We start from the raw sequence: 27463 nt of genomic DNA on the forward strand, positions 1-27463 counted from the left end.
TGTAACAAACTATCTGGTTGATGCCAGAGAGATAGTTTCCCTTTAAACATCTTACATGGTTAGATTTCAATTATTGCTCAAGTCATGTTACAACTATAACCCCATCTTTGTTGAGAGGACAAAGTAGCCAGAAGCAATATAAATATGCAGGATGGGGCTATGTCTGCTTAAATGGACTTAAATGGACTAACCATGTGTGATTAGTTTGTGTCTACTGACTTGATAGCTGCGCGCTAGCTTCTGCATAGCAATAACGGTTATCAGCCATGCTAGTATCAACTGCATCCTCATTCTAGCAATCTTGAATATACACAAGAGTTATTTTAGTTTTGTATTTTCTAGTTATTTTTATTTAATTTGAATTTTGGTTTTTATTTGGTTGGTATCAGTGAGTTTCCAGAGTAGATTTCTTGCTTAGTTTTTATTGTTTAAAAATGTTTCTGTTTTATTTTGTTTTGTTTTATAACAATTTAAGTATTATTGCATGCAATGCATATGTCAGAAGCTAAACTAACAACTAAAATGTTTTTTCACATCTAGTTTTTTCTCAGGAGGTGCACGTCGGATTTACGAGGAGGCATATGGTGCAAGGTTAAAAGGCATTTCCATTTACGTTGTAAGTCACCACGGCATTTCCTGCAGAGATTTAAATCAGGCAGTGCTCCAGCGCTAATGTTTAATAAGGTGGGCGTGGTGAAGAAGAAATAAGTAATCCTAAGAGGTGGGTTGTGTTTGTAACTGCTATATATTGTTGAACCACTTGTGTGAATGCGCATGTGCAGAAATACTTCGGGGTGGTGAGGAGGGGGTGACTTTGGTTCCAGGCCCCAGAAAATCTAGTGCTGTCCCTGGGATAAAGGGGCGGGGAATGAGGAGAAAGAGAGGCAGAGAGACATAGGGACTGACTGCGAGAGAGAGGGCGGAGAATAGAGAGAGAGAGAGAGAGAGAGAGAGAGCGAGCGAGCGCAGCAGGCAGCGGTCCGGCACTTGGTCGGTATGTAGCAGCAGCAGCGGAGCTTCTGTCTGGGACTATAGCGAGAAAAAAACGCGCCTTGGGTTGAAAATATTAGTAAGGGGATTAAAATTAAAACTACCCGAGGATGAGACACACGCCGTCCGCCTGAAGGAGACTAAAACACGCCGTTATTCCGCTAATTTACCACCTTTTTTAAACGAAAATGGCGAACGACTCTCCGGCTAAAAGTCTGGTGGACATAGACCTGGCATCCCTGAGGGTGAGTGTGCTTCACAGTGACATTTTCACGCTCGCGTTTACCCTCTTTCTCCCTCAGATTTTTTTAAACAAAAAAATACAATCACACAGCGAGGCAGTGCTGTTGTTGACACAGCCCTACGGCAGCTTTTCTTTGTCTATATCCGCTGGCATGAGAAGCGAACCGGGCGCAGCCGGCTCCTGCATCGAACGAACCCGCTTGTAATTGCTACGGGGAATCAATTAATCCGCTTCTGCGGTTTGTCTTTTTCTTTTAAATCCAGGATCCTGCTGGGATTTTCGAGCTGGTGGAAGTGGTCGGAAATGGTACATATGGACAAGTCTACAAGGTTGGTCTGAGCCTCCATCTCTCTCAGTGTGTGTGTGTGTGTGTGTGTGTGTGTGTGTGTGTTTAAGCACCATCTGAGAACAAACTGGCGGCGGAAACTGGAGCACAAACATGCATTTATGTTTTTTTCCTCTCTCACGGTCTCAGAAACACGTTTTTATAACATTACCCCCTCCCCTCCTTCACTTGGGACCAGTGCGGTCTGGACTGGATTATCTCTGATAGCGTTTTGACCTCTCTCTCTGCTTTACATCCATTTATTTATTTTAATTATTTCATCTTAATGTTATTCAACGATGCTAACATCATCCCGGTAACGTTAGGCCTATTTTGGTCCTGAAGAGATCCCTCCTCCCTCTTCTCCTCCTCTCCTCATCCACACCCCAGTGAAATATTCCTTGCACAGTGCACGCGTTGCCTCGCACTGACAGGGCCGACCCAATCCGTGCATGACAGGCTTCACCACGCTGACCGACTTGTGCGCCATTGGGTGGGCGGTGTTTCATTGCGCATTTGTGCACACCGTTGCCCGGCAGGCCTTTCTGCTGGAGCGGCCCTGTGCTGCATTAATGGGAGGGGGGAGGAGGTAGGCCTGTTCATCCCATCACACTTAGCGGAAAAGGCATTTGACGGAGACCTGGTACTCTTGCAGCCCAGTTTTCCACCTCCATAGCCTGGCAGAGATGAGCAGCAGAGCAGCGACATCACCCTGTTGTTGTTATTTGGCAAAGCTGAGAGCACAGGGGAAAAAAGGAGGAATGGGTTACAGCTGATGGATCTGCCAGAGCTTCTGTTGAGCTGGCTGCTGGAAAATAGCGTCTCACACACATGCAGCTTTGTATCATATAAAGCTTTTGCATTTCTGAATGTTGCTGTGGTTTGTTTTCAAAATATGTCACACGAATATCATGTAAAACACAAAGCAGGTAAGGCTTGGATGGCTGTGACCTGCAGTCATTTGCAACATCTGACACTTGTGTAGCACAAATTGCAAGTCAAATCTGCAATCCACTCTTATGTTCCTGAAGCTAGAAAATAGTCCCCGTATGTGTATGTTTGTGCGTTTTTTTTCCTTCCCCCTTCTGTGATGCATTCTAGCAATGGCATTGGCCCAGCCCAAATCCTTTTGGAATAACTCCAACTGAATTTCACTGAACAACAAACACCTTGACTGAGATTTGTGGTGCACATTTTCTCTCCACCAGGTTTTTTTGTAGGATTAATTGAAACTGACTTTAGGTTTTGTCGAGCTCTTTTCACACGTGAACACACATGACATTGTCTGAAGTTGTTCTTTCTTACATGTCGCACACAGTGGGAGGAGTGCGTGCCGGTGCTGTGTTTTCAGTGCTGCAAGTACACCGTTAATTTAAGTGTGTTACCTCTCTGGTACGTGCAGGAGGCATGACTTTACTTGCTAGCTGTGAACAAACCAGTCTTATCACATGAACTGTTCTTAAATCTGCGCATCTGGACGTCACACAGATTTTAGAGTAGAGAACTAGGAGGTTATAGTCTGATGGGTGAATGTCTGGGAAAAGTTCGGGGCTGCTATGCATAAGGTAAGCTAGGCAGGGGTTTAATACAGTCAGCTAGCTTAATCAGCTCTTACTAAGCATTAAATCGTGATTTAATTTGGATGACAGAATTGTTTTTGGACAGTACACAGAGGGAGGGGGTAATTCCGCCATTTAAGTATGACTGCAGCTGTCAGCCAGTGTTTTTGAACTGGATAGCAGCAAGATCTCGAATGACAAAACTACATTTTTAGTGTTTGCCTTTATTTTGGTGCCCAAAAAGACTTTAAGAAAGAGTTACATCAGCCTCATAATATGGTTAGTACTGTTGTTATGGAGGTTGTAACATGTGCTAGAAATCGTGACATGAAGAAGATTGAAAATAGATTAAAGTTATACATAAATATGTTCTCCAATCGTAGACAGTATAAAAAATGGAGGTTGCCTCCCTATCGCAAAAATGAAGTCGCTGCGTAAGTGCCTTAAACCTGCAAGGCCCACTATATGGCGATAGCTGTGGTTGCAAAAAAGGACTTCTGGTCCTGTAGATGTCTGCGGGAAAATATCTTTTTACTTGACCTCCATAAATGTTTCTGAATTTATGGGCTCAGTCACTCATTTCAAATTGAATAAGTCTATTTTATAACTCTTGGTCAAGCCTGTGTTTTAAAATTAAGGACTCCCTGCTCATTGGCTATAAGTTGTCAGTCACTAGCCACTCGGCTACTAAGATAAAGAAATGCTTATCTCAAGGCTTCAGTTGGAACCTCAGAATCTAGTGGGTGACATTATTGTAGCCACGTCCATCTTTTATACTGTCCACACCACCTAGTGGTCCTGCAATCCTGAAGTGGATAAGGAGAAAAAAAGAATGGATGGATATATGCTATGTTGTTTATCTCTAGCTGGTTAACATGCTCCATATGGTAGCAATGGTATGAGATCATGTTAAAGCCTCGATAGAGTCCATCTGGAACAGTTACTGTGGACAAAGATTTGCTTTGGCTCTGCTAATGAATACAGTCCTAAAGTGTGAATCGAGACCCATAATAAAGGTTTCTTAAGCCTGATTTTAATAAAATATAATATTCCCATATATTTATATATTGTCAATTTTCATTTATCGGCCATCATAAATGTCAATAAGGTCACATCAGCAAAAGGCTAATATCACCCAATAATATTGGCTGGGCAGTCTTAGGACTGGCAGTCCAGTCTTATGCAAGCATATTTTGTGAGCTTATGTTCGTCTGACCTCTCGTATTTACACATGTACGTTAGGCATCGGTGTTCACAGTAGAGTACAAGGCTCTACTGCATCTTTGCTTTTGGGGATTACACAAGTCACTGGCAGCACCGAGCGATTCCTCTTATTGAGAGGAGCGTCACTTTGAATTTCTAGTCGTGAATGGCGAGGCCGGCCCTGAGGCGAGCCTCTATAAATGCACGCTCGGTGTGTGCAGCGAAATTTCTCCTTGTAATTATACACAGTGGGTGTGTTTGTTTGGCTGTTTTTGTTTTTTCGGTGCTGCAAGAAAAACAAGACTGAATGAGATCTCGATTTACTTTGAATTATTATTTTTTTGTTTGTTTCTTTGTGGTTGGCGGGGAGTGGAAGGCGACGGTGGCTGTAAACGTTTCATTAGAGCAGGGGACAAGTGGTTTTGGAAATGCTCTGATGCACCGAAGCACAAATTAACCTTGACTTTTTGAGTTTAGTTCCTCAGGATTCAATGAATCATAATTACGTGTGCCAACCAGGGTTTGAGTGAAGCTGAGGCTTTTTTTCCCTGTGCTTGTCTGTGCCGCCTGCCTCGCTAACATCTGACCCAAAAACCTATGTGTGTGCCTGTGTGTGTTTGGGTCTGCACATGTGCACTTGATCCTCCACACTTGGCGATTGGTCAGGTTTCCCAGGCTGGCGAGTAGCTGCAGAGCATGACAGAGTGAGGAGTGTTGCAGCTGTGTGCACCGACAACAGCTGTTGGGACAGAGAAATAAAAACAGGAGAGGGAGTAGAGCGGTTGGGGAGAGAAAGACAGAAAAGATGAAATACGCAAGAGAGAAGATTTCACCATTGAGGTACCAGTGTTTTAATTTGCTTGTAGAAAATAAAGACGAGGGCCTCAGTGCATCATTCACACCGCTGTGCAAGCCACGTATTAAATTGAACATTCCAGACGACAAGTTTGCCTCCACGCGACGGGGTTTCGAGTTTAGCGTAATGTGTAGGTTTCACTGGATTTCTTTGAAATGAAAAGCTGAAACATCTGCAAAAAACATGAAAAGAAACAAATGAATATGCAGAGGTCACAGTGTTTCTGTTTCCATTTAAACAGTGGGAGGTGAGGGAAAAGTTCAATCAAAGCTGAAGAGAGGGGCTGGAGGAAATTTTAAAACTCCGGTGTAAGGCTGCACTCAGCATGTGGGGCTGGGAATCCCCCTCTCTCTGAGGAAATGGTTTAACCCATTTATGACTTTCTGAGCTTTGAGTCTCGCTGCGCTTCTTTCCTTTACTCACTGTTTCAGGCTCACCGGCTCACTCCGTATTACAAAGTTGTAACAAAGTATCTGAGTCGAGTAAACGAATAAGCTTTTTGGCTTTACTCCCCAAAGATGAAGCTTGTTACCTCATTTGTAGAGTGAATGGAAATTTGTGAGGAAGCAGTGAAACAGCGGAAGTCATCAGCATAGTGAGGAGAAGTTAATGGCTGTGCTCTGATGGCTAGATTAGAAAAACCACAGCCCTGTTCCTGTTGTTCTGTCATGTATCCACACGATGTATATCAGAGGTTTCAGATTTATAAAAATTCTGCAATAATATGAGATTTAAAGTGGAGTAGGAGACCACACTGTGGATCATGTTCAGCTTATTATCAACATGCTAGAGGGAGTACAAAATATCAGTTGAAATAACATAATTTCCACAAATGTGGAAAGCCTGGAAATATCCAGTTTTTACATGAGCAATTAGAATTTATACTCTTTAAGGCCTTTACACACCCTTAAGTATTTATTAAAAAGTACAGATGGGCCACAAGATTAAAATGCCCGACAGGCACAGTGGGTAACTTGGCTCATCTTGTTATGGTGCCGTGTTCTGCTGGGAAACCTGGCATTCATGCAGGTGCCACCTTAAGTCATAAATCAAAAAGCAAATTAAACACCCCGCCTCAGTGTGCCTCAAAAATACTGCAAAAACTGCAGGAGGTATACACCATGCAAATGGAGCAGGATACGCTGGGACAAGCCTAATCCATGGAAGACCCGCCCAGCATCCCAACCTCAGAGGATCCAGTGCCCATGAGCCTGGTGTCAGCAGACAGCACAGGATGGATCACCACCACCTCGATGGGTCAGAGCTTATTTAAAGGCATTTAGGGGACCTGCACACTGTTGGACAGGTGTGAGTTAAAAAAAAAAGTATTTATTTATTTTTTTTATTTTAATTTTTTATTGTTGTGGCTGATCATTGGAAAATGAGTGAAAACCTAAGGTAATTAGACTTTTATGTTAAAAAAAGACTTGAACTCTAAGTGAATGACTAGAAAGAGATGTGAATAAAATGAAAGCCAGATTGCACAGCAGGCTGTTCTCCTCGTATCAGAGGTGGAATATGTACCGCCTCACCCTGGTGCAGTGTTTTGTAATCATCGTTCTCTAACCTGCCATTTCAGTGGTATGTGAGGATTTTATCTGTAGTGCTTCCAATATATAGTGTACCAGTGGAACTCCAGTGCCAGATATTCTGTGCAGCTAACAAGACCAAGTGTTCCCTGTATTCTGTTTTTGGACGTAGAAGCATCAGCACTACGATTCTCGATTTCACCTGCATCTCATGACCACGTTATGGGGAAAGATGAAACGCATTTAAAGTTATAACATTGATTTATTCCCCAGTAGGAACCATCATGAATGCTGCTTATAATTTGGTTTATTTCACAGGAAGCCAGTGAAAAGAACCAAGTGTAGATGTGATAACACCTTTAGATCTGATTAAATGTTAGGTTGCAACAATTTTAACAGCTGCAAAAATCAATCCTTTTTTTGATTTGTTGCATTTTGATAATAAATCTCTCTGAAGTTTAAGGTAATGCCTGCAAAATGTGCAATACTGTGATATAAAACACTAAATCATCTCACGGCTGAAAGTAAAACAAAAAATCTGTTTAGATAGAACAGATAATAAACCTCCTGTCAAAGCAGTTTCACTTCTTGTGCAAGTCTTCATCCTGACTTTCTAACAGGAAAGATGCTTGTTTTTCTCCTTGCTGATAAAGTGAAGCTGGGTGTGGCTCTCTATCAGCTGCCTGTCATCTGCTGGGTAGAGCACCATTACTGCAAATGTCTCAGAGGAGATGCACCTCAGCGTATGACTGAATGCATAGCTGATCTGTCAGATACATGGACGTCTAAGTACTCAGGCTCTGTTTCAGGTTTCCTTCAACCTGCTGCAGGTCTACATCAGCATCTGCATCTTCCACGAGGTTCAGTTTGTTTCAATGAAGTGACTGCAGTGCTGTTTTTGAATATTAAATATTGCCCCACTGCTTTTAGTAATGCCCACAGCTGCAGAACAATTGGATTTTCTTTAAATGTTTTTAAAGTAATTGGTAAATGGCCTGTATTTGTATAGCGCTTTTACTAGTCCCTAAGGACCCCAAAGCGCTTTACACGTCCAGTCATCCACCCATTCACACACTGGTGATGGCAAGCTACATTGTAGCCACAGCTGCCCTGGGGCGCACTGACAGAGGCGAGGCTGCCGAACACTGGCACCACCGGGCCCTCTGACCACCACCAGTAGGCAACGGGTAAAGTGTCTTGCCCAAGGACACAACGACTGAGACTGTCCAAGCCGGGGCTCGAACCGGCAACCTTCCGATTACAAGGCGAACTCCCAACTCTTGAGCCACGATCGCCCCAATCATTAAAAACACCCAGTTCATTTGAATCACCATACCTGATAGGTAGCTGGTGTATCTGGCTTTTTCTGTGACTGAAATAATATCATGAATCTTGACTTGTAGTATCCAGTAGTAGGGCTGTGCGATATGACCAAAATCTCATATCCCAATATAAGACATCTATCGTCCAATAACGATATAAATCACAAAAATTCTACATTTTCTGTAAATTCTGTGAATCTCGGGCAGCTCGACTTGCGGGAAGTGTTTCCAGCTGGGCGTCATGTACCTGGAGACGAGTGTTTTAACCGATGCATGAAATGATACATTTTTAGACATAAGTTGTAACGGCCGCCGTTTTCTTTGTGAGTATTTATTACACAGCATGCTGCGGGGAAAAGCCTGTTCTAACGTTTGGTTAGAACGCTAAGGTTTATTTTTTTTGCTTCTCATCCATAAATACTCGGCATAATCTTTCACGTGATTCAGTTTATTTTGAAAAGTCTCAACAGGATCTTGAGCTTTATCGTGAAAGGTTTATGTGGAAAATAAGCAGACGGCCGATGGTTTTACCGTCGTTGTTGCTAACGACAACGCATAAAAACAGGCGCTTGTCCGTCCATAGTGTGGTTATATTAAATATAAGAGAAAGAGAGAACTTTAAGAAATTAATATAGCCACTACAGTGACCATCAAAATGATGAAAAAATATTGCTGTAAACAGTTTATTTTGCGACACCACGAAACAAACGATAGCGTAAAATGAAACGATAGACGTTTTTATATCGTCAACCGATATATATCGTTATATCGAACAGCCCTATCCAGTAGTGCTACAAACTAGGACTGTGACTAATGAGTATGCACAGTACTTGACCTACAGTAAATCCACAGATTTGACAAACTGAAACCAAAAATAATTGTGAAAACCTTTACACTGAAAGGCGTGGGAGCAGATCCATCAGCGCTTTGGTGCAACTTCTCCATGAGAAGTTGCAAATAAGTCAAATAATTGACTGACAAAATAATTTTTTATCATCTAACAACTCAACATGATGATTAATCCAAGTGGAAACTTCCACTGTTGTGTGTTTTCGTCACTACAATCTTCAATCTTGACAAAAGCCACTTCCTTAACCCTTTAAGACCTACCATAGAACCAAGTCCGCCAGAGCTTATATTATATTTTTACATGCTGTGGAGCCATTTTTGGGAGCATTTCAAGTTGCTATACATCAATACAACCATTATAGCCCAGATTTTAATAATATGTATTCATTAAGTGCATAGTAATTACATAAATTGCAAAAAAGTGCAATAAACTACAAAAAAATTGAAAATCGTTTTTGATTTTTTAACATATATTTGTAGTTAGAGAAATTTAAGAGGCTTATCCCTCAAAACTGTAAATACAAAAAAGTTGCACAAAATAGTTTCCCACCACAGGAAATTTAATTTGAGTGTCTTCATAGTTTTATTTTTGAAATACACCAATTTTTATACACTGCAGGAAAAACGAAAATAAATATTATACTGCAAATTTTCAAAAAAAGCAGCATATGCATCAAAATAAACTATTTCCAGCAGTGCAATATGAGTCCTAAGCATCCCAGAAACGACACAGAAAGTCATAAAGTCAAAGATAACTTTTAAAAAGAGCAGTATAGGCCCTGAGGCCCTGATCGCAAAAAAGACTACATTTCCGCGAAAATGACGTCACTTCCAGTTTCGGCCAGGTAATGGCGGAAATGCAAAAGTTCGCGCTGACGTCTATTCCAACGTAGGAAGTGTTTTGAACAGCTGATCGGACCGGCAAAGCGTGTTTCTGGAATATTATGTTTTTGTTCCTGCAAGCGCTTTTTATGCAGTTTTTGCAAAGCTTTATGTGGAAGGAAACCGTGACCTAGGACAAGCTGATGGCATAATATGTAAGTACAACTCCTCCGGTTTCATATGCAAAAAAATTTTTTGCGCTAGCTTACGTGGTTGCAGTGCTACCGGGATTTAAAAATAGTTACGCATAACAGAGCGTTCCCGCTCCGATCGGCTCTAAAGGGTTAATAAAGGCTGGATGTTTAAATGTGTTAAAAAATAAATATCTACATTTCAGTGACTCAGAATATCCACAGAAATAATGGTGTACGAGCTTAAACCTATTAAAAAAAGATTTCATCAGGAGCACGTTATTATTATTATTATTACCCACCTCCTAAATTTCTCTTGTTTTATAACTTGTACGGGTAAAGCTATTTATAGCCGGGGCCCCGGCTCTGTAAAGTGGAGGAACTACAAAGCTGTCAGAAGGAATAGGCTCATGCAAAGCCGGCTCACCGGCCTTCCGGCTATTCAAACTGGAATGTTAGTCTTGTCTGCTGCGACCTTTCTCAGCACAGGAAGTGAAGCAGCAAAAGCCTGCCACCTCTCTATGGGGAACTTTCTTTACCGTCAGAGCTGCGCTTATCTGCTGTGACCTTTCCAGACAGAAGAAGTGGAAGCTCTGCCACTGATAGCAGTAACAGGAACCCAACTGTGTCACCGTGTTTCATGGAGAAGTTGCACTAAAGCGCTGATGGAAGTGCTCCCGAGCCTTTCAGTGTAAAGGTTTTCACAAAAGTGCTTCAACACATTGCTCAAGCCTGTAGTGCTCGAATCTTTTATAAGTTGTAGGTGACTTTCTCTTTTAGAAGCACTTTTCTTTTTTTTTTATTCGACTCAAAGGTGACCCTGCTACTGTTGTTAATGAATCTGTTAGCAGTAGCCAACCGTGCCTGCTAGCTAAAGTTAAGCTAAAAATAAGCCACAAGCCTCAGACAGTATCTGGGTCATGTTCTTTGATGCTCGCACTGGTGCGGACTGATGCAGTGACTGTACTGCTTCTGCTGGTGAATCTCCGAGGATCCTTTCATCCATCAGCAGAAAGATTTAGTTTTTTCTTTTGTATTTCAAGAGATTTTGACATGGATGACATTTGCTTCCATTTGTTGCGTTCATTTTTACACCATTGTCACCAGAACAAGATTGGCACTTTTAACTCTGCTGGAGATTGAATCTCTAGTCGCAAGTTTACCTCACTGCTTTTATTGACCTTTATTTTTTTGTGTGTTCTCTTGAGCACAGCATTGATTGCAGTTTAACTGATCATTAAAACAACAATATAAAAGATGAGATCGCTGCCTGTGCTAAAAAAATTGATTCTTCACAGAATATAAACACAAAGCAATAGATTAAAGTAAAATGCGACCAAAATATAAAAATAAAAGGATTATTTATGTATTTAATGTTATTATATTAATATATATTAAATAGTTTGAAATGTTTTTTCCCTTTCCTCATTTTCTTACATTTATCAGTTGAGAGAACTTCATTGTAAAATATCTAACTAATTTCAGTTCTTTATCATATTAGTTTTTAAAAAAATTTCAAGCACATAACTCATTTGACCTCACAGGATTGGTAACTGCCTTCAGTCAATTTCCTCTTACTTGCTGATACCAGTCAACCAGGGGACCATTGTGGCCGATGTGTTGGTTGACCCAAAACTGGAAAACCTTGGCTTGATTACCTCAAGATGGCACGGAGGAGAGAGAGAGAGAATTAGGACTGATCAGGATAAAGAGAAAAAAGTGGCTACACTTGCTGCTGTTCAGCTCTTAGTTACAGTTTTTGAGATGTAATTGTGTATCAGTCCCTTTGTGCTTTTAAGTACATATTTTATGTTTCTGTTAAAATATTTTTCACAAAGCAAAGGTTTCTTTTTTCAGGAATTCACCTGAAATTGCTGAAGTGGTGTTATCAGTTAGTCTGGAAAAAAGGATTGTTTGTGTGTGTGGATGCTTTTTAAATCGAGACAAATACCCATCAAAGATGCAATCTTTTGGCCCACGTGGGTCCACAGTGAGCTGTCCACAGTGGGCCCCTCTACTGGTTTGAAATTTAGAGCACATCTGGGCGCCGCAGTGTTGGGCAGCCCATTGTGTGGGCTGTCCACATTAAGCAGAGCCCCACAATGGAGCCATGTTCACACTCTTGGTGCGGCACTGTGGTGGGGTAAGCTTTGTATCTGTGTTTTGGCTTTTCGTCCACACGTAAACAGCGTTTTGGATCACTGGAAAAAAAAAAACTCCTTCCAACTCCGTTTCTGTGTTTACAGAGATTTCATTTTGCAACATGAAAGGTGTGCAGCTCCAGTAAACATCAGACTCTACCACTTTATTGTTTGTAGGCTTTTGATTGGCCAATATTTCTGCCTGGTTAGGGTCATATTGCCTCCTGTTTCTTTAACTTGCCCTTGACAGTGCTTGATATGGTTTCTTGGCTTTTCATGTGAACAGAGATATTTTTCAAAAAACTTCCATAATTAGGGCATGAGGGGTGTCTACTGGTAAATCCATCATTCCTGAAGTGAGTAACCAAATACACTCAGACTGACATTAATAGACCCATTAGTGGCCTGCCAATGTAAAATATTGCTTTGATTCCTATTTGAATGCCTCTGAGGAGGATTTTTGATATATTAGATGTATTAAACTATATTTAAACTCCCCATTTGTTCCTCTGGCTCAGCTAAATGTCTGAGATGCCACATGTAAATCCAGACAGTAGCATCAGCTGTGTTTGTCTCACTTATGCATGTCTATAAAAACCCATCTTAGTTAACAAATAGCCCTCTTTTATTTTTTTTGTTTTGTGTCTGCTGGCTCCTGGAAAGGTTGTTATATAATACACTCAGCTACAGTGTGTATGCGGTGTTAGGTGGATGGATGCAAGCGTGCAGACAGTGCAAACAGATGGCTTGTCCAGAGCATTAGCTCTGCCTGTGTGCCGTGTCAAACTGTAGATGCTACATTTCCAAAAATGAGCAACAAAAGAAATGAGCCTTTGTATTGTAAATGAGTGCACCGTGGCAGCATTTGGTATGGACCAAAATGTCTGTAGCACTAAAGATTAGGGCTGAACGATATATCGCATTTGCGATAATATCGCGACATGATCAAGTGCAATTTTCTAACCGCAAAGGCTGCGATTATACTGCGATTATAAGGCTGTCCAAATTACTACCATATCCCAGAATTCATAGCGCGGCCCAGCCAAACTCCAGTTTCCAGCAATGGCGGCCGCTACTAAGTTTTAAAATTACTCATACTAATCTTTCTGGGTCACAAAATAAACTTTTAACATATTTTCAGGCGAGAAAGTAGTTGTGTAAACATCAAATATCTGCTCGGTTTATCAAGATATCCCATATTTGCAAAAGTGCTTCGACGTTTTCAGAGGCGTCTGCTACCCACCAGCTCGACAGCTAGCCGGGAGCTCGAGGGTTACTGATGCGGCCGAGAACGGCACAACTCCCGGCACATCATTTTCAGATCACCGCGGAGTTTCGCTGCTCGGGTTAAACGTAATATATAAGTCACTTAGACAACCTAAAAATGTTATTGTTGGGCTTTTTTCAGTGTTTTGTTTGTTCGTGAGTAAATCGGTTTGGCTGAGATTAAAGTTATTAGATTAGATAAAATAAAACTTTATTAATCCCCCGGGTGGGTTCCTCCTTGGTTTTCACACAGCTGACTAAACGTCAAACAGAAAACTTATTAAACAGAAGTATGAGACAGTCGAGAATTTACACCAGTGTCTGGTTATATTTTAGATAGCAAGAAGCAGACGGCCGAGTTTATTAAACTCCACCGAGACAGCGGTGACGCTAATCAGAAGGCTAGACCGTCCAATTTCACGCCTTTAAATTTTAAAGGCGTGTTTGTGTGTGTGTTTATACAATTGCTATTATGTTTGCACTTTATGTGTAATGTTACTGACTGCAGAGATCAGTAAGATGTGTGTATTTTTTATTTATTAGTTTTATTTATTTAATATTATTTTTTAATTGAATGACTGTCTAGTAGTTCACAGATGTCGAAAAACTGAGTGTGGTAAAGCCACTGATTTTTTTTTATATATATTTCTGCAATCTGCACATTGTACTGACTTTCATTTTAATGTTTACACCAGGGTTCCTTGTCAGCACTTTATGCTCAGATGTTTGTAAGCTAAAAATAAACTATTGTGTATGTTCAAATATACTGTTGTGATTGAAGAAGTTAAATAAAAATGTCAGTCATCAATTCATGCATCACCTCATGTCATCATAACAGAGGTCTGTCTTCCAGGAAAGAACAGTTTAAAATTAATGTAATATAGTATTGGCCATACTATATGATGTATTGCTTGTCTTTGTTTAATAATACAGAAGACAAAGACCTTAAAAAATAATCGCATATCGCATCGCAATCGCAATATTGGGGCAAAAAATCGCAATTAGATTATTTTCCATAATCGTTCAGCCCTACTAAAGATTGAAAACTGCCATGTACTGAAATCTGACATGGAGCTACTGGCCAGGCTTAAAGTTCTCTGTAATCACATTTTTATTTTGTAATTAGTTTTGTATAGATATGATAACGTCTCAGAGTGCATCAATTGAAAGTCAGGGTTTGGCAAATCCCCAATTATTATTTTCACTGACGTTCAGCATGGATGAGGACGGACAGTCTCCACGCATGCTATTAACAGGTTGCATCGGGTTCCAGTTAGTACATAAAAAAAATAAATCAAAGCATAATTTGAATATTTAAATATAAAAAGATTCCATGTGGGTATGTAAACTCTGAGCTTCAATCTTTATTTAAATATCTCCACCTGTTTGACACGAGGTTTCATCTTTACTTCCTCTTTTTCTTCCTCTTCCTCTTTTTCTTCCTCCTCTGCTCTCCCTTAGTGTAATATGTTTTATTTGCTGATATATATTGCTGCAGTGTTCTGTTACACCTCTGTCTACAGGGGGTTTGAACTTCTTTACCCCTTCTTTAGTTTGTATTATTTTCAGTCAAACTCGAATTGTTGTTCCAGCCTTAAATGTCCGGCTGGATAACCGCTGCTCATCTACCATCACAATGAACACCGGTGTACCACAAGGCTGTGTGATGAGCCCTTTCCTCTACTCCCTCTTCACCCACGACTGCAGACCTGCTGATGGTTCCAACACCATCATTAAGTTTGCAGATGACACCACGGTGATTGGCCTCATCAGTGACAACGATGAGGCCGCCTACAGGGAGGAGGTGGATCGTCTGGCTGAGTGGTGCGACAGAAACAACCTGCTGCTTAACACCGAGAAGACCAAGGAGCTCATCGTGGACTACAGGAGGAATGCTGACCCACATCCACCCATCCACATTAAGGGGACGGCTGTGGAGCGTGTGAGCAGCTTCAAGTTCCTGGGAGTCCACATCTCCGAGGATCTCATCTGGACGACCAACTGCTCCAAGCTGGTCAAGAAGGCTCACCAGCGCCTCTTCTTCTTGAGGACTCTGAGGAAGAACCACCTGTCCTCAGACATCCTGGTGAACTTCTATCGCTGCACCATCGAGAGCATCCTGACCAACTGTATAACAGTCTGGTATGGGAACTGCTCCGCCTCGGACCGGAAGGCGTTGCAGAGGGTCGTGAAAACTGCCCAGCGCATCGCCGGAGCACCACTTCCTGCCATAAAAGACATCTACAGGAAGCGGTGTCTGAAAAGGGCTGGGAAAATCATCAGAGACCCCAGTCACCCATCACATGGACTCTTCACCCTCCTGCCCTCTGGGAGGCGCTACAGGAGCCTCCGGACTAAGACCACCAGGTACCGGAACAGCTTCTTCCCCACAGCTGTCAGACTCCTGAACTCTGCCTCCTGACATCTGACCCACGTTAAACTCATGGACTGAACATACACACACCCACAATGGACAACTGTACCCTCAAACACAATAATAACATGGACTGAACCACCACTCACAACCACTAGCACTTTATATAGCCTCTGTAGAAATTATCCACACATCTCACTTATCTTACCTGCACTACTGTATAGCCCTGTGTAAACAATCATTCTGTACATACGATAATTTTTAACCCTACAACTGTTTACAACTTGCATAGTTCCCATTTCTGTATAGCTGTATATCTCAGATTCCTGTAAAGTTATTTATTTCATATTCTGTATAGTTTTTCATATTTATATCCTGTTCATATCCTGTACATAGCTTGTACTCACTACAGCCTGTACATACTTATAGTTATAGAATATTCACAACATACTTCATACCATGTACATTATAACATAATAGACCCATTTCTGTAATATACTCACATATCTATATTATTGCTAATATATATTGTAATATATCTATATCACTAAAGCACTTCTGGATGGATGCAAACTGCATTTCGTTGCCCTGTACCTGTGCATGTGCAATGACAATAAAGTTGAATTCTATTCTATTCTAAATAGATAAACATCCACTTAATCTCTTGTATGTGCTTCTCTTGGCCTGTACTGTGTTGTTTCTCTCTCAGCGTTAGAGTCAGTGAGCCTCAGTTTTCCTTACTCTAAGTATCTACGGATGAGAGCGATAAGAAGGCCAAATGTAATTTAAAAGCTGAGGTGGTGCAGTTGTTTGTCAGTGTGAGGAGGCTGTTGTAAGACTTGGAGTGAAGGTGTTTTGCAGTTTATTAGATTGATTAGGTCTCGTTGTGAACAGATATCCCTCTGTGTTTGTTCCTCTGTTCTCAGTTACAGTCACGCTGACACACACGATAGGCACAAGAGTCCATTTTTCTATGATCCAGCCCATAAACTATGTCACATGCCAGGACTGGCAAGTGATGAGATGTTATTAGTAGCCTTGCTTACTTCAGCTTCACCTTGCTTAATGTTTCCTGTGTGTTACATCAGTCATATTTCCCTAACTGCCAGCAATCTTCGTCCTCTAAAACTCAACAACCACAGGGCTAAAGCTAAAATCCAGATGGAAATTCTGCAGGAAAAAAAATCACTTTTAGGAAAATTTATTCCTCGACAAAAGATAACAGCAGATCCATTTTGTTTTATAGAGCAGGCATCAAATGGCATTCTTTGCTTTTCTTCTTTTTTGTTGAAGTTTTTAAGTAAATGACATTATGTTCAAATCCTCTGTCGTTGGGGATTCATAAAAATAGCCATTCTCTAAAATATTCAGTCTCATGGGTAAATGCCAATGTGGTAATAACACTGTTAGAGTTGCCCTGATTCTGGTTTTTCTGTTTGGATACTGATAACTTGGCTTTGGGGGAAATTACCATCATATATTTATCTTAATTATCTCACTTACATGGATTTCAGCTTAACCTCCTAGGACCTGGCGTCCACATATGTGGACATCACATTTTGGGTTGTCTAGACCACAATAATAAATTTTGCTCTACAAAGGCCTGATATCCACTTATGAGGACATTATACTGCCACTGTTTTATCGAAATTTAAAACAAATGTCCTCATAGGTGGATACCCTTGTAAAGCAAAATCAGGTAAAAAGATAATTGTTTGTTTTTATATTCATCAGGTCCCAATCAGCCCGAATTGCAAGGAGAAATTAAAAATGCATGCCATGAAAGAGTTCGGTTCTTAGGAGGTTAATGTGTGAGTCTTGTTGTGTTCTTGTTCTACCATCAAGCCTTAAACTGAACATAATAAGAGTTGGAGTTAAAAAGGCGAGCGAGAGAAAGAGTTGGTGTAGAGCCTTTAAGAGTTTGTGCTTAAGTGAAAAAATATTAAGCAAAAGAAGAAAAGCTGCTATGTTAAAATCCTGCCAAACTGATGTTCGCTTCTTTCATGCAGTATTCGCCCTCTTATGAGTGCTTGTTTACCGCTGCTGACCGATGACATCGCAAACACAGAAAAACATACAAGAGAACAGACTTGGCACCAATATCTGATCAAGCTTTTTGAGCCAGGATCAGACTGATATCTGAGCCAAATACAGGAGTGTTGCAGCTTAGTCACCATTGACTTAATTTACAATTTGCATCAATTCAATTTCCCAGAAATATTTTGATGCTGCTGCAGTTATTCACACTGTTAATATCACAATAGGTGTCGTTTATGTGTGTGTAAAATCAACAGGAGCATTTTTTTCATCACAGTCTTTTAGTTTTCTCCCACCTTCTTCAGATTGGAGCTCAGCTAAACTGTCGTGAGTACGAACACGTACACACAGTCATATTTCCAAGGTCGGAGGATCTGTCACGCGAGTGTAGTGTACTTAGATGGGTTTCATGCCTCTCTTCCCCCTTTCGCTCTCTCTCCCTCTTCCTAGGACTCCACCTTTATTGATTTCCACATAGCACTAGCTTGCATCTTGTACAAAGGCCCCTTCATTATGTTATCTGTGACCTGTTTCTGCCTGATAACTCTGACTACAAGCCTCTGTTTAAGCTACCATCTAGGTAGTGGAGCATTTGTGGGATCTTTTAGAGTTGTTTTGCAGTATTTTGAAGCTGGTGCATTGCCTCTCAGGTCATACAACCATCTTTACTGATTATTATGAGGTGCTGCTTTATAATGCCAACAAATGAAAGGCTGTTTAAAAGTCGGAGGAGTTGGATATTCACTCAGGTTTTCCACATCTTTGTTGACTATGGACCTGTAATGCTTTTAGATCAGATCTGAGTTTTTGGAATTTTGGTAGATTTTTTTTTTACTTTATTTTATGCATTTGCAAAATAATGTTAATAAACATTTAATATACTAATGTCATAAGGGAAGTCTCTCATAAGGCCTGTCCTGATTTTTATAACTATGTTTTCTGAGAAAGCTACCGTAAACATAAAGACAGTCAAGACAACAGCGTTGCTGTCATTTCAGCTATATTAGTGCATAATATCTGCTTAGAAGGAGAGTTGAATGCTCTAAAAGCCTTAATGTTTTCTCTTTTATACAGTATGCATCTCTGTCAGGGAATCAAACCACAAAAATCAGACCTGTGTATGTGTGTGTTAGTTGAAAAACTTCACTGAACTACTGAACTAGATTCCCTGTTAAATTCACACTTTAACCAGTGGCCCAAAAATTAGCAGAGGACATTAATGAACTTGGGAGCTTGCTCTGACGGTAAATGATGAGCTTCAGTCTACAGACGTTCCTGAAATCTTGTTTGGAGAGGAAGTAATTCAATTTAAAGGCTTGAGATGCGTCCTTGGCTGGGTTTTGACTGGATAAGAAGGGAACTAACTGCACCTCCGGATAAAGCAGAACCCAGTGGCCCTCCTGTTGGCTTATCATAGCCGCCACCCCCCCACGAAACATACGCGCCAGCTAACTCTCAGTGTCTGGTCGAAGCTCTTGATGACAGTTGTTGGACTGTCTGAGCTTCTGTGGTTTAAACGGGTGCACACGGTGAACTCTGTGTGAATGTGTGTGTAATGTTGAGGTGGGGGTTGAGTGTATGAGTGGCCATCTGGAGGGTGGGGGGTGTCAAAGCTTCTCTTGGGTTGGCGGGAGGGGTGTTTGTCCTGGGTTACAAGCTTAAGAGAAGTCTTGGAGGGCAAACTGATGAAGAAGAACTTTAAAAGCGATGTCACCAGCTTTAAACCTGGAAACAAACATGGCAACTGTTCTGCAAGTTATGCAACATTCAATCAACCAAGATCAGCATCTAATTAGACTGGAGGTGCAAAAATGTCGGCGCATTTGCAAAGCCATGCATGTATTTTATTTTATTTTATTTTACCATTTTATTCAATAGTTTTTGCCTGCCTTGCTTGCTTTAAGTGTATCGGTCAGGCTCTTAGCCACACACACACTCGCTTGTTGCCGCAGTTATAATAAACCCTGTTTTTGTTTAATTGAGTTCTGTAGCTCCTTTCAGCCCTGCGCACAGTGAGGCCGCTGGCTGGCCGACTGACAGCAACATTAGCTTTTGTTTTCATCTGCTTCAAAACACTTTGAGCCGGTCTGATCTGTCACCTGACCACAAACTTTGCCTCATGATTGGACCACAGCGCTGAGCTTCAGCCAGCTGACCAGAAGCCAGGCATCTGATTGGGCTAGAGCCTCTCAAAGCACTTCCTCCTGTAGCCGGGCAGACTGCGAGTTCCCATGAGGACTGAAGTGTTTCAAAACACATATACAGACTGCAGTGAAGAGAGACAGTTACTGCAACTATGTAGAGGGAACCTCTGACAGCCATAGAAGAAAACATAGATGCCTTACCGTTAAGTAAAAATATCAGTATATCAGGAGCAACAAAGAGCATCTTTAGTTATGAGCTCAGCCTGAGTGAAAACCTGAAAATGATGTAACCACAGGATACGAATTTTTTTTTTTTCATCTCATCGTGCCAGAACCTGGGAAAACAAAAACCTAATTAATGCAGGCGATGTTGTCGTGACTCGAAATCTGTTTGTGTTACTAGGCAGATACAAATAAATGCATTTCTTGCTCACGCGGGGAGGGAGAAACTGCTGGAACAGAGTTTGAACAGCAGATCAATCTCAGTGTCACATTTGTGCATCCACTCCAAGCATAGGACAGCTCAGCTCATTAGTTTTAGTCGGCAGTTTCAGTGGAAATACAGATAGGAAATGAGAGTGAGGGTGGTAGCACATACTCCTCTAATTCTCAAATTGATGACTGATAATCATATTTCCCAAAGTGCTTTGCTCCTAGGAAAAAAAAAATGTATACGATAAATCACTTTCTGCCCTTAGATTTCATCCTTGGTTCCCCTATAAATACAATTATGTAATCCAACTTTATTGGAGAAAGGAGAAGCAACCCTGCATGCATTTTACACTCATCCCTGTCACCGGCTTTTTCCTGTATTTGTCTTTCTCTTTGTTATCTTGTCATTGGAAACAAACATGTCACTCACAGTTGGCTCTGATGTGTCACACACCATTCTCATCTGAAAGCACTGCGCAGACACACACATTCTCGATTTGATGTCTTAGTGAGGCCATCTAATTGACATAATGCTTTCCATAGCCACTTACCCTAACCCTTAGTCTAAACCCAACCATAACCTAATTGTAACCCGGACACTAAAACCACATTTTGAGTCTTAAAAATGCCTTCAAACTCGTGGAGACAGGCACCTTTGTCCTTATAAGTGACTGTTGGTCCCCACAAGTATAGTAACGTTCCAGTTTTTGGTCCCGACAAAGATGTCTAAACAGGTACACACACAGATACATTTACAAAATGTGTTAAGAAGCTTTTTTTCTGGTTGTTGTGGGAATGTTGGATGATTTTTGTTCAAGGTTCTTCCTTTGTCACATGCATAGTTATACAAGTATAACACACAGTGAAAGTGAAATGTTGTGCCCTCGCTGTGTTGAGCTGGCACACAGGTTACTGTAGGATCAGCTCTATACTCTGTTTTCCTAGCACCTTTTATGACCCTTACCACACACACACACACACCTTCATCGTACTATCCTCAGTCAACTAGGTTGCCTTGGAGACGGGTTTGGAAAGTGTTCGGCAGACTGGTGCTTTATGTAAAATGAGGAGGGGGGTATATGGGAAAAATCTATTGCTGTGTGAGATGCTTAAAAGATGTGATTTCTGTGCTGATTTTACATATAAACTTACCAAAATAAAGTGTTAATGAGGAACATTTCTAATGCTTTTTAATGTTCATATTACTACCTTACAGTATTGTTACTTTTTAAGCCATAGATGACGGCAATCCATCTTAACCAAAAGCTCAGGCCTTCAGACTAGCTGTTAGCATAGCTCCACCCACTTTCTGTTTCTCAGACCTTCTGGTTCCAGTGGGCAGCCAATCACAACAAAGCTGGCTTAAATTAAAGGTGGCCTTAAATCAGGGATATCAAACTTATTTTAGATCAGAGGCAACATACAGCCCAGTTTGACCTTAAGTGGGCTGAACCAGTGAAACTCTCTTTTCTATCAGTATGAAGTTTAAATGCACATTTAATGCCTGAGATATCTCCGTAGAAGAAAAATAAATAAAATTTCAGCAGTGTGTCTGAGTTTTTCTACATGATAAAAAAAAAATGCAGCTTTAGTAAATAAAAGAAAAACTTTTTGTGCTTAAACTGGAAGAAATAAATTGCTCATTGCCCAGACTGTCCTGTAATTATAAAACCAAAAAACTCAGTTTTTCTTTTTGTCTTTTTCTTTTTCTTTTATTTTATATGTTTTTTTTTTTTTTTACTGTGACTCAAAAATAGTAGATGATGAAAGAAACATGCACTGTTCTAATTTAATTATTGATGTATTTCTTATTTACTTTGGTGTAGTTTGGATGCTCATGGGAGAGGTCTTGCAAAAGTTACAAAACCTCAAATACTGTTAAAAGTCCAAAGTTTATGCTCACCTTAACATTTTTCAAAATGTCAAGTGTGCCACATTGCTGAAGTGAGATTACTGGAAAGTAATAATATATTTTATGCACTTTGCATGGAGCAATGTTGCCCCCTGGGCCTTATGTTTGACACCGTTGACTTAAATGGAGAAAAGCTATTGTCAGATAAATCTAGCTACTCAGGAATTTAATGTTTTTTGTTACCATTTATTATGCAGTTTTTGTTAAATATGTTGCATTTAACTAGTCTTTCAGTATGTGAAAAGCAAAACTCCAGAGCTTTAAAGCAGCATGGTTTAACAATAGCAGCAGCAGTTTGTAGACATCTGAAAAAACTGTAGCTTTCTTTGAATCATTTAGCTTCTTAATGTATAAGTTAATGATCCTTTTTTATTACATTATTACTGTTGCCATTTAGTTCCCACAGTCTTACACAGTCTGGGATTCATTACAAGCTTGTTGGTTTAGAGTACACTGATTTTAGCTAGTTATACCTAGTAATTATCAAATGAGTGTTTGTTTCAGTGATGTACGTTTTTAATACATTTCTCACTGGTTGCATTGTTTTCTGACATGCTCTTCTGTTATAGAATACTTCCTCAAATCAAAGTGGGTCAATAGGAACTTTCAGGCACATCACCTGTGTAGGCGCAGGTGTGGTTGCAATTTAAAAGTACTTTCATTGTTCAGTGACCTGTAAGAAAGAGTTGGCTTCAGCTACTTAGAAACACATGATCCATAACTAAGACTTTTCGTTCTCATCAAACCTCACTGACACACCACAGGCTTCCAGAACAAGCCTGGACATGTCAGTGGATAGCACAGACTGCTACACCTGCGTGCAGTGTCCCTGCTGCATACTTACCCTTAATTACACCACACATCTATAGTCAGTATAGTTTCTTCTTTTCCTAACACACCCAAAAGCATATATTGTATACTTTACAAAAAGTAAAATAATAATATGCTTTGTGTGGTTTTTATCTGAATGTTTTGTGTTTATGCCCATTATTGTTTTTGAATTTCTGGCATTCCCATCAAGGTTTTATTTTGACCATTTTAAATGATAAGAGCTGCTATTTTACCTGTATTTATGTGTGTATGTTTTGGTTTATTCTGTTCGGTGCCCTTTGGAGAAAATTTCACCCCCTGATCTGTGTTGGTGGATTGCCTATTTTCTCCAAAATATCAGATCTGAGAGTTTCTTTAGTTTCCCTGAGATGATATCTGAAATTTTTCACACAGGTGTTTTAGCACTTTTTTCTAACTGGCATGACTGCAGCATTACTGGCATTGCTGACCTGCACATAAAAATAATTACATAAAAAAGCGCTAAGACTTTGAAGAGTGTGTGATAATTTAGAAAAACAAAGACTTGCAATTATTCACCCCAGTTTCTACCCACTGTCAACAATCCACTGAAACAGATTTGATTAATGTGAAATTAATTTTTGTTAAATGTCATCAGCTTTGACATTTTGAACACTGCTCTCTGTCATGTACTTTCCTCTCTTTGGAGTGGTATTGGTGGAAGGTGCTGATGGGTGTTACAGGCTTCGCTCTGTGTACTCTGCCCCACATAACTTGGCCTACTTCTGACCGGCTGCTGCTGCACAGCAGTTCAAGGGTCCTTCATGCTTAACAGGCGTCATAAAAAGCCATGTAAACACTCAGAGGAACACTCACTGATTACCTGTGTGTGTGTTTTGTTATGAAAGGTAGCACCTTTTATAGCACACAGCAAACAGTCTATAGGTTTTTGATACTTATCTACTTCATTTTGTTAGGTGACAAAAAGGCCAGATTGATATAATAGTTAATTTTTTTTCTTATCTAAGTCAAATGTATTAGACTGAGGTGGCTCGTGTTTTTTGGCTCTCTAAATAAGCTTGACTTGAATGTAAAGGAATGATTGTGCATGCGTGTGTGTCTCTGTGCATTTGAAACGTGTGTGTGTGTATGAAAAAATTTACAAGCAACGAAAACATCTGCGTACATCTGGCACTTTTTCAACAATAGAAAGGACAAAATAAATAGAAGATCTGCCTAGCTATAAAACGCTGTTGTCACGTGGACACACACACAGGCACACACATGCACACACACTCGCAGTAAATCTCTCAGTTAAGCCAAAGGGCTTATTGTTTATCTTTTATCATCTTGGCATTGCTCTGCAGTGAAATCACTCTGTAATCACCCTCACTCCTCTCTTTCTCCACACTGTCTCTTGTCTTGTCTAACTGCACCATCCCCTTCTCCTCCTCTTCCTCTGCCACCATGTGATTAAAACAAACGCTTGATGTCCACCCCTCCGCCCTGATCCTATGGCAACTTGTGGGCCTGGTTTGCTGGTTATTTTTGGCTACTCGTGATGAGTTCTGCAGGCCTCAGAGAAGAATTACTTTATGTGGAGGTGCTAACAGCAAAGTGATGCTGAGCCGCTGTAGAACTTTACATTTTAGTGGTATGACCTATATTACGTTTTATTTGTTTTTATGGCAGTATAGGTTTGGTTGTTGTGGCTCACCTTCTGATCTGATCAAAGGTGTGACCTTTAGTCTGATCCAGGAGTAATTAGTATGTTTGTTTTTTGGTTTAATGAGCCTGGAGCGTGGAGGTAAATGCCTCCACGCTTGTCTACGTATGTTCTATCTATCCATCCTTTTGCTGAAGTTGAACCACTCCCAGACCTACTGGGAGGTAAACTCTCCAATGCGTCCTGAGCCACCTTCTGGATCTCATCCCAGCTGGGTGTGCCTGGTAGACCTCCATCATCTTAACTTGCTCTTCTCATTGCAGCAGAGTAGCAGCTCTAGTCTGAGGTCCTGCTGGAAAGCTAAATTCTACACGTTGTCAAGGAAGAATAAGAAGAGATTGTGTGACGTAAAATGATTAACTACCCTTATCAGGAGACTAATGTTTTCAAAGATTTCCATTTCTGAAAGCCTGTCATGTAGAGTCTGACCAATATGTGACTTGTAATACCAATATTGATGCCAATATTTGGTGATTTAAAAATCTGACATATCGTGCAATATTTTTCTTAATTTTAGGCCTACGAAAACAAACAAATTTCCCAAACATGTGTAGTTATTTGTGCAATGTCAACACTTATAAGATGGTAGAATGGTGTTCTCCTGTCTCTTCTTTACTGTTTTAACATAAATTTGTCAGCTGGTATAAATACCAATACTAATGGTATGGTAAATAGCTACTGATGATATCAGTCCGCTGAGCAATGGGTCGAGTGCTACTCTCAAATTTTCACATATGATTCAGTATTTATCCAACACCCAGCATGAAAATACTCAATTCACCCTTTTAACATCAACTGGGACTTAGTAGGCTGGACAAAGGTTTGGAGTCCTTTGACTTGAAGTTGTATTCAGTTTGGCAGTTTGATTTGTTCAAAAACCAAAATTCAGGAAAAGACAATGAAGTTTGAGTGGAGATGTGACAAGATGCCAGGAGGCATAACGGATCGTTAATGGCTTCTTTCAAACCGACAACCCAGAAATAAACCCTACACGAATCCTGCAGTAATTATGAAACATGAAAAACTGGGATTGTTGCTGCTAGTTACTTCCTGTTGTTTCAGGTGTGTGGGAGCTCGCGTTGTGTTATTTTCTCTTGGAAAAAATGTCTTCAAAAATGCAATACTTTTCTTTTAATTAGCATTTCCTTGGTGTAAATGTTGTTACCAAATTCCTTTTGAAAAAGGCAAAAATACTGTGGCACACTTAATGTCTTTGAAGTGTTCATTTTGTATTTGGCCTTCAAGTTTGCAGGGTTTCAGAACAAGCATTTTTAGATTTGCTTTCCCCTGTTTACACCCATGATGACTCAGCCTGTCCTGGGATCACAGTCTAGATGAAAGGCCCTTCGGCAGGGAGCGCGTCTGTTGTTGGACACGACGGTTGTCCTGCTGCCAGCCAGGACGTCCTACTGTCAAATCGTTCTTTCAAGGCAGGAGAATACGAAGCAACGGGGTGACATCTTTCCTGATGTTAAAACTGAGCCAGAGGCAGATGTAGAACAGATGATGCAAACCTGTGTCAAGCCCACCTGAGTACAAAGACGAAAACCTGATGAGAATTTATTGTCACTCTGTCAGTTTAAGATTCAGGTTCTTGCAGTCTGTCCCATCCTCCTCTCCTCAGGTGTAATCCCAGCTCTCCCCTTACTTGCTAAATAAATCATACTAGGCTTTCCTGTGTTGGACTGGGCGAGGGTTCATGTTGTCAGATGAGAGGAGCCAGGCTATGGGGATTATCAACCAGAGCAGAACGAAGGGGCTTAACAGTTTTTGCTCTGCTATGGTTGTGTTCACACTGCAGGCCCTAAATCTTATTTGATTCTTCTTTACAAGAGTGGCACAGGAGTCTTTTTCGACGGGGTGAGGTTGCCTTTTTGAGCTGTGAGCTTCAATGTTGTTAACTATGTGGTATTTTTGTAGTTTGGAGTATTAAATTGTATCTGAATTCTGGTGCAGACATTTCAAGGCATGATATAATATGGAAACCTACCACCTATCGTCTGTTGACTTCACCTCAGAGGCAGCGGCCAGCGTTTTAGCTTGCCCAGAACTTCCTGTTTAGGTACCAGTTATTGTTCACAGAAGCATATTTTACAAAGCTTGGTCTTTGCCACTCAATCACACAATAGCCAGTTTTTTCTTTTTAAAGAGGTTGCATTTTGGCAAATGTCTTTCCTTTTTAATACTTTGCATGGGCTGCTTAAACATGTTCAGTAGTTCAGACTGTAAACAGACTGAAAGAGGGAGGGAAAATTCTACTGGCAGCCATGTGAAACTCACGATTTGTCTCTTTCTAACAGCACATGCTTGGATTGTTACTGGTGAACAGCCCAGTAATGGATTTTAATCAATTTATAAATGGATGATTCTTTTTGATGGACTTTGTATGTGGTGAAAAATATTCTCAAGGGACAATCCAGACAATAAAATGTAACTAAATCAAAATTAAAATGTTGATGTTTCATTAGTTTAAAATTTAAGTGAATTAATCAGCATAATTATTTAATAGATCAGTGATTAATGAGAATATTTAATTAGTTCTGGGAAGCGTTGTTGAATCCCTCTTTGCTTTATGCATCATTTAACCTTGACGCAGACGTTTTCTTTCCCTTTCATGTCGCCGTGCTTTGGGTTGTCCTAGTTTTGACTGTGTGCTTTAGAAGACAGAATGCTCACTGCTCTGTTGGCAAGCCTCTACCCCTCACTGTTGCTGTCTGTCTGCAGTCACCTGTATTATGAAGTGCAAAGGCCA

At 40.5% G+C, this 27463-nt stretch overlaps 1 protein-coding gene across 3 annotated transcripts in view; it reads left to right on the plus strand.

Moving 5' to 3' along the window:
- Positions 1–930: 930 nt before the first annotated feature.
- The window catches only part of LOC146556219 (mitogen-activated protein kinase kinase kinase kinase 4-like), a 109885-nt gene continuing 83352 nt past the window's right edge, over positions 931–27463 (plus strand). The window contains exons 1-2 of one of the 3 annotated variants that reach the window (XM_085249431.1): positions 931–1235; positions 1498–1563. In XM_085249431.1, coding sequence (XP_085105557.1) covers positions 1179–1235; positions 1498–1563 — 123 coding nt within the window. In that variant the 5' untranslated portion in view covers positions 931–1178. The remainder of the gene's footprint in view (positions 1236–1497; positions 1564–27463) is intronic. The other 2 variants (XM_085249433.1, XM_085249432.1) reach the window with 2 other exon arrangements.

Source organism: Mchenga conophoros, linkage group LG16 (genome assembly GCF_057382185.1).
Source record: "Mchenga conophoros isolate Kocher_MC1m ecotype Shallow Benthic linkage group LG16, M_conophoros_male_GT1.1, whole genome shotgun sequence".
Lineage (NCBI taxonomy): Eukaryota > Metazoa > Chordata > Actinopteri > Cichliformes > Cichlidae > Mchenga > Mchenga conophoros.